Source organism: Rhincodon typus, chromosome 12 (genome assembly GCF_021869965.1).
Source record: "Rhincodon typus isolate 14 chromosome 12, sRhiTyp1.1, whole genome shotgun sequence".
Lineage (NCBI taxonomy): Eukaryota > Metazoa > Chordata > Chondrichthyes > Orectolobiformes > Rhincodontidae > Rhincodon > Rhincodon typus.
The window spans coordinates 15,270,578-15,278,256 of record NC_063343.1 but is presented as its reverse complement, the minus strand read 5'-3'; the positions used below and the strand labels follow the sequence as shown (position 1 = coordinate 15,278,256).

At 47.6% G+C, this 7,679-nt stretch overlaps 1 protein-coding gene across 3 annotated transcripts in view; it reads right to left on the bottom strand.

Annotated features, from left to right (window-relative positions):
• The window catches only part of uimc1 (ubiquitin interaction motif containing 1), a 92,769-nt gene that overhangs the window by 51,860 nt on the left and 33,230 nt on the right, over positions 1–7,679 (bottom strand). For all 3 annotated transcript variants that reach the window (XR_007263384.1, XM_048603822.1, XM_048603823.1), the window contains exons 2-4: positions 3,958–4,003; positions 2,248–2,372; positions 577–1,605 (exon numbers count right to left, since the gene is read on the bottom strand). Coding sequence is in view for 2 of the 3 variants with exons in the window: in XM_048603822.1 (XP_048459779.1) it covers positions 577–1,605; positions 2,248–2,372; positions 3,958–4,003 (1,200 nt within the window). In the remaining variant the exon portion in view is untranslated. The remainder of the gene's footprint in view (positions 1–576; positions 1,606–2,247; positions 2,373–3,957; positions 4,004–7,679) is intronic.

Here is a 7,679-nt window from a genome sequence, read left to right as displayed (position 1 = left end):
CAGGGAGAGCGGGGTCCGCGTGCCAGGCAGGGAGAGCGGGGTCCGCGTGCCAGGCAGGGAGAGCGGGGTCGGCGTATGAGACAGGGAGAGCGGGGTCAGCGTGTGAAACAGGGAGAGCGGGGTCAGCGTGTGAAACAGGGAGAGCGGGGTCAGCGTGTGAAACACGGACAGCCGATTCAGCGTGTGAAAAATGGAAAGTGGGGTCAGTGTGGGAAATACGACGGCGGGCCCTGTGGCTAAAACATGACAATGGGGTCAGTGTGCGAAACACGTGAGCGGGGTCTAAATGCGAAACACGTGAGCAGGGTCTATGTGCTAAACACGTGAGCGGGATCAGCGTGCGAAACACGTGAGTGGGGTCTATGTGCTAAACACGTGAGCGGGATCAATGCGCGAAACACAGCGAGCTGGATCAGTGTGTGAAACATGGAGAGTGAGGTCAGTATGTGAAACAGGGACAGCGGGGTCAGCATGTGAAATACAAGAGCAGGGTTACTGTGTGTGTATCACGGAGAGCTGCATCAGTGCGTGAAACGTAACAGAGGTCTGTGTAAAACATGGACAGCCGTTCATTACCTTCTGTTGACTGTTGCCATCGACTGACCATCCTTCTCCTGTTTCAATGCCTTTCTGTGTCTCCTCGATGGATTCCTCGCTGTCTGATGAACATTCTGGTATAGTCTGCTCTTCTTGTCTCTCCCTGTCCTGCTTATTCTCTCTATCAGACTCTTGGTCCTGGTTTACTGTGGCAATGGTCTCCATTGATGTCAGCAGTTTTCTTCTTGGTCGTTGACCGTCCCTGGGCACCAGTGCTGGCAAAACAGGGGGTCCAAACGCTAATTTCCACAGGAGCTGGCTCTGTTCACGTTTCAGACATTGCTCATATGTCTCCAGCTGGCATAGGATAACCCTTGTGTACTGATCTGGGTCCAAACCGCTTGGGCAAAATGGAATACCCCAGAAGTAATGAACCACCCCATCAAGACCAGTCGGGTGTCCCTCTTGGGAATGGTTCTTGATGGGTACTGACCCTGACCATTCACTCCATATGCACAGCCGCTCAGAAGACTGCAGCTCCCTGCCACTTTTGTCCTTCAGGATAGGCAACGTCTGTCGAAAGTTTTCTACTACAGGCTGATGGCAGCCACTGCAATCCACGTTGTCTTGCCTCTCTGCCAGTTTTGGTTCAGAATTGCTAAAGTGGTCTGACGTTGACGGTGTGCTGGACCTGCAGTTCTGCACACACAGTTGACTGGAGGCGTTTTTCAGCTTCTTCACTGCCTTCGTGGGTGTGAGCTGTGTAGTGCTGTCAACACATTGACAGGGTGAGACATTTACACGAGAATGATTATTACCAACTTGAAAGTTCCTCACAAGTGACCTGGTGCTGAGAGACAGTTCCTTCTCTGGAGACAGGATAATGCTGGACTCCTGTGAACAGCGGACAACATCTTCACTCAACTTTTCCAGAACCACCAATGGGCTGAGGACATTATCGGCCATGTCTGACTCAGTCAATCCACAAGAGGTGTAGGATTCCAGCTCATGCTGACTCTCAGCGGACAATGAATCAGCAGCTGCATGCTTACCGGATGGGTTGTGCATCTAAAACAGAGCAACACATCACCATCCAAACCGCAGAGCCAGAATAATGCACCACTGTCCAAACCCCAGACCCAGGGCAACACACCACCATCCAAACCCCAGAAACAAAGTAATGTAGCACTGTCCAAACCCCAGACCAGAGTAACAAACACCATCCAAATGCAACAACCAGAGCAGCACACACCAGCCAAACCCCATAGCCAGAGCAGCACACACCGGCCAAACCTCATAGCCAGAGCAGCACACACCAGCCAAACCCCATAGCCAGAGCAGCACACACCAGCCAAACCCCATAGCCAGAACAGCACACACCAGCCAAATCCCACAGCCAGAGCAGCACACACCAGCCAAAACCCATAGCCAGAGCAGCACACACCAGCCAAACCCTACAGCCAGAGCAGCATACACCAGCCAAACTTCATAGCCAAAGCAACAACGTTGGCCAAACTGCATTCTTGGAGTAACACACCATTGTCCAAACCCTTGATGCTGAATAACACATCATCATCCAAACTGCAGACCCAGAGTAACACACATACTCTTCAAACCCCTGATCACAGCAACACACACCATCCAAACCCCAGACCCAGACTGGTCAGTAATGGACCTCCTCTGCATGTTCTGCCTGTACAATCACATTACCTGCAGACTTTCCTTGATGGCTTTCTTCAACAGTTCTTCCTCATCCTGACCACTGGTACACTTCTCATCAGCATCTTTCGCACTCATCATGAAAGCCAGAGCAAGCTGTTCCTCCTCTTTCATCTCTGTAATTCAGTGAAAGAGGCTGAGCTCATCATGGGATCAATCCACTTAAATATAACACGCACCTCTGTATAACCCTCAGGCACACACTTGGCACATTCTCTATCATTACGTGCACACACACCCACAATTGTCCTCGCACACAAAGACATACCTCCTCAATCGTCATCACGCACAAACGTGCACTGAGTCGTTCTCATGCATGCACACATACCCTCAATGGTCCACACACAGCACATCACAAACAAACACAGATCCTTAATCATTTCACACGTGCACTCATCTTCAATCATCTTCTCGTGAACACACATCTACCCTCAATTGTCCTCACAGACACACCACCACTAGTGGCCTCATAAACACACACACACACAATTATTCTCACGCAAGCATGCACGCGTGAGCACCCCCTCAACAATCCTTTTGTGCGGACATACCCTCAATCGTCCTCACAAATACACCACCTCTAATAGCCTCATACAGGCACACCTCCCCTCTTTCTCTCACTCACCCACCCATACACACCCACCCACCCCAGCCCCACCGTTCACACATACAAACACACCCTCTCTCGTCCTCTCACACATACACCCCCGCATCATTCTCACACACTTACATGCACACATCCTATCGTCCTCACAAACACTTACACAAAACCCCTCTCATCCTCACACGCACACGTGAAATCACAAACCCCTTCTATTGTCCTCACATACATACAAACATCCTCTTCGTCATCCTGTTACACACATCCCCTCTTTTGTCCTCTCACACATACACCCCCTCTATCACATCTTAGATATGGACACACATCCATAATTTTCCTCATGCATATGCACACCCTCTATCAACGTCACATACATGTCCTCCCATTATCATCTTACATGCACACACAGCCATGATCCTCCTCATACACACACACCTTCACTCATCCTTATGAGCACATTCTGTCTTCATTCATGCACAACACTTCTCTCATCCTCGCATATACACCCCTCCACCATATCGCCCACACACACAGATCCTGTATCTTCCTTGCACATACACATCCCTATATCATTCTTGCACTCTCTAACTCTCACTCATCCTGCATCCTCCCTGCAGACGCTCACAAACTTTCTTGTGCTTCCAACCACTCACCCACCTAGTATCTTCCTCGTGCACTCTCAACGACCATCTAAACCTCACACTCTGACCCACCTTGTACTGCCCCACTCATACACTCATACTCCTCGCCATTTCTCATGTGCACACATTGAAAATCAGCGTCATGCTCTCACCCATCCTGTACACTGGCTTGTGCACTAACCCACCCTATACCACCCACACACACCAACATCATCCTTGCATATTCACTCACCCTGTATCCTCCTTGTGCGTACCAACACTCCCAGTTCCCTCTTTTCAGTTTCTCACACATCCAGTATCCTCCTCTCAGCTTCTCACACACCCACTCTGCATTCTTGTCGCAGTTTCCCATACCCTACATCATCTCTCACATGCACATTGAATCATTGTCCCAGTGTAATCCCAATGGATCTTATCAATCAATACAATGAGTAGCAGAGCCTCTCAATCAGAACATACGTGAAATCTTCCGTTTGGATAAATTCCCTCGCAGTGGTGTCAATGTCTGTAAAAAAGAGATGAATGAAATGAGAACTCTGCCTATCTCTCTTCATTTTCCCTGTACCTTCAGACTCTGTGTCTCTCTCCTTTCATTCAACAACAGATTATGCTAATATTGCACCAACAAATATCCCACAGCACTCCACAGGAACATTACTGAATAAAGTTTGAAGTAGTCCTCATCAAATGCAGCAAAATATGGTTAATATCCAGACTTAGGCTGACAAGTAGCAAGTAAAAATCATGTGTGCCATACAAATCCGATGACAATTCCAACAAGACAGAATATAACTACTGTCCTTAACATTCAATGGCATTACTAACACTGAATAGCAACTCGCAACATCCAGGGTTACGATTATCCAGAACTGAACTGGATTAGCTGTAAAAATACTGTGGCTACAAGAGCAGGTCAGAGACTTAGAATCCTGCAGTGACTAACTCACCTTCTGACTCCCCAAAGCCTGTCCACCATCTACAAGGCACAAATCAGGCATGTGCCGAATTACTCCCCACTTGTCTGGATAAGTGCGGCTCCAACATACTCAAGAAGCTTGACACCATCCAAAACAAAGCAGCTCGCTTGATTGGCACTGAATCCATAAACATTCAGTCCCTCACCACCGACAATGCTCAGTTAGCTGCAACGAGTACCACCCACAAGATGCAGGGCAGAAATTCACCAAGGTTCCTTCAACAGTACCTTCTAAAGCCATAACCACTACCATGTAGAAAGACAAGGGGAGCAGATACATCGGAACACCATCACTGCAGTGCCCCTCCAAACCACTCATCATCCTGACTTGGAAATTCATTGGGACAATTGAGAGCAGTCATTCTTTCAGTGCTTTCAGGATAAATTATTCATATCTCTTTGAAAGAACGGTTCACTTAACCTCTGTCTGACCTTTTCTTCACTGTCATATCTGAATTAGTATCTCCCCTTCAGTGTTTACACCATTCTCATATCATGGCCACACATGCAAGACTTAGAAGAGTTTTTCGTTTTATTTAGAATTACTTACAGCCCCTACAGTGTGGAAACAAGCCCAACAAGTTCACACCGACTCCACAACGAGGACTTGACACAGAAACATCCCCCCCTACCCAGTTCCTGTACCCCTGTATTTTGCCTAGCTAACCCAACTAACCTGCATATCCCTGGACACAATGGGCAATTTAGCTTGACCAATCCACCTAACTTCAAATTTCCTAACATAGATTGGAACCTCCTAAGTGCAAATAGTTTGGATGGAACAGATTTTGTCAGATGTGTCCAGAAAGGATTTCTGACTCAATTTGTAGATAGGCCGTCTAGAGGGGAGGCCATATTGGATTTGGTGCTTGGCAACAAACCAGGCTAAGTGTCAGATCTCTCAGTGGGAGAGCATTTCGGTGATAGTGATCGTAACTCCCTGACCTTTACTACAGTCATGGAGAGGGATAGGAGCAGACGGTATGGGAAAGTATTTAATCGGGGTGGGGGCGCGGAATTACAATGCTATTAGGCAAGAACTGCGGAGCATAAATTGGGATCAGATGTTCTCAGGGAAATGCACGACAGAAATGTGGAGGTTGTTTAGGGAGACTTGCTACAAGTACTGGACAGTTTGTCCCACTGAGGCAAGGAAGGGATGGTAAGGTGAAGGGACCTTGGATGACAAAACATGTGGAACACCTGGTCAAGAGGAAAAAGGAAGCTTACTTAAGGTTGAGGAAGGAAGGATCGGACAGGGCTCTACAAGTCTACAAGGTAGCCAGGAAGGAAATGAAGAATGGACTTAGGAGAGGTAGAAGGGGGTATGAGAAAACATTGGCGGGTAGGATCAAGGAAAACCCCAAGGTGTTCTATGCTTATGTGAGGAACAAGACAATGGCCAGAGTGAGCGTAGGGCCAATCAGGGATAGTGGAGGGAACTTGTGCGTGGAGTCAGAGGAGGTAGGGGAGGTTCTTAATGAATATTCATCAGTGAGACGGCCCTTGAAGTTTGTGAGGACAGCATGAAAAAGGCAGATATGCCCGAACAGGTTGATGTTAGGAAGGAGGATGTGCTAGAAAATTTGAAAAACATGAGGATAGATAAGTCCCCTGGACCAGACGGGATATACCCAAGGTTATGACAGGTAGCGAGGGAAGAGATTGCTGCCCATTTGCCAATGATCTTTGCATCCTCACTGTCCACTGGAGTAGTACCAGATGATTGGAGGGTGGCAAATGTCATTCCCTTATTCAAGAAAGGGATAGGGATAATGCTGGGAAGTATAGACCAATCAGTCTTACTTCTGTGGTGGGCAAATTACTGGAGAGGATTCTGCAATATTTGTGATTATTCGGAAAAACACAGTTTCATTAGAAATAGACAGCATGGCTTTGAGAGGGGCAGGTCATGCCTCACAAGCCTTATTGAATTCTTTGAGGATGTGACAAAACAGATGGATGAAGGCAAAGCAGTGGATGTGGTGTACATGGATTTTAGCAAGGCATTTGATAAGGTTCCACATGGTAGGCTCATTCAGAAAATAAGGAGGCATGGGATTGAGGGGAATTTGACTGCCTGGATACAAAACTGGCTGTCCAATAGAAGGCAGAGGTAGTAGATGGAAAGTATTCAGCCTGGAGCTCGGTGACCAGTGGTGTTCCGCAGGGATCTGTTCTAGGACCTCTGCTCTTTGTGATCTTTATAAATGACTTGGATGAGGAAGTGGAAGGGTGGGTCAGTAAGTTTGCCAATGACACAAAGGTTGGTGGAGTTGTGGATAGTGTGGAGGGCTGCTGTAGGTTGCAACAGGACATTGACAGGATGTAGAGCTGGGCAAAGAAGTGGAAGATGGAATTCAACCCAAAAAAGTATGAAGTGATTCAGTTTGGAAGGTCGAATTTGAATGCAGAATACAGAGTTAATGGCAGGATTACCGGCAGTGTGGAGGATCAGAGGGATCTTGGGGTCCACGTCCATAGATCCCTCAAAATTGCTACCAAAGTTGTAAAGAAGGCGTATGGTGTGTTGGCTTTCATTGGCAGGGGAATTGAGTTTAAGAGCCGTGAGGTTATGCTGCAGCTCGATAAAACTCTCGTGAGACCACACGTGGAATATTGTGTTCAGTTCTGGTCACCTCACTATAGGAAAGATGTGGAATCTTTAGAGAGGGTACAGAGGAGATTTACCAGGATGTTGCCTGGACTGGAGGGCAGGTCTCCTGAGGAAATGTTGATGGAGCCAGGGCGTTTTTCATTGGAGGGAAGAACAATGAGAGGTGACTTGATAGAGGTGTATAAAAGATGATGAGAGGCGCAGATAGAGGGGATAGTCAAAGACTTTTGCCCAGAGCGGAAATAATTATTAAGAGGGGGCATAATTTTAAGCTGATTGGATGAAGGAATAGGGGAGATGTCAGAGGTAGGTTCTTGACAGAGAGAGTGGTGGGCGTGTGGAATGCGCTGCGGGCAGTGGTAGAGGACTCACAAACTGTAGAGACTGATAAGCGGCTCTTGGATACGCACATGGAGGATAGTAAAATACAGGGTATGCAGACAGTTTGATCTTGCATAAAAGATCGGCACATCATCGTGAGCTGAAGGGCCTGTACCGTGCTGTACTGTTCTATGTTCTAACCTGCACATTTTTGGACTGATGGAGGAAACACACGCACACACGCACCATCCTTACACACGCACACAC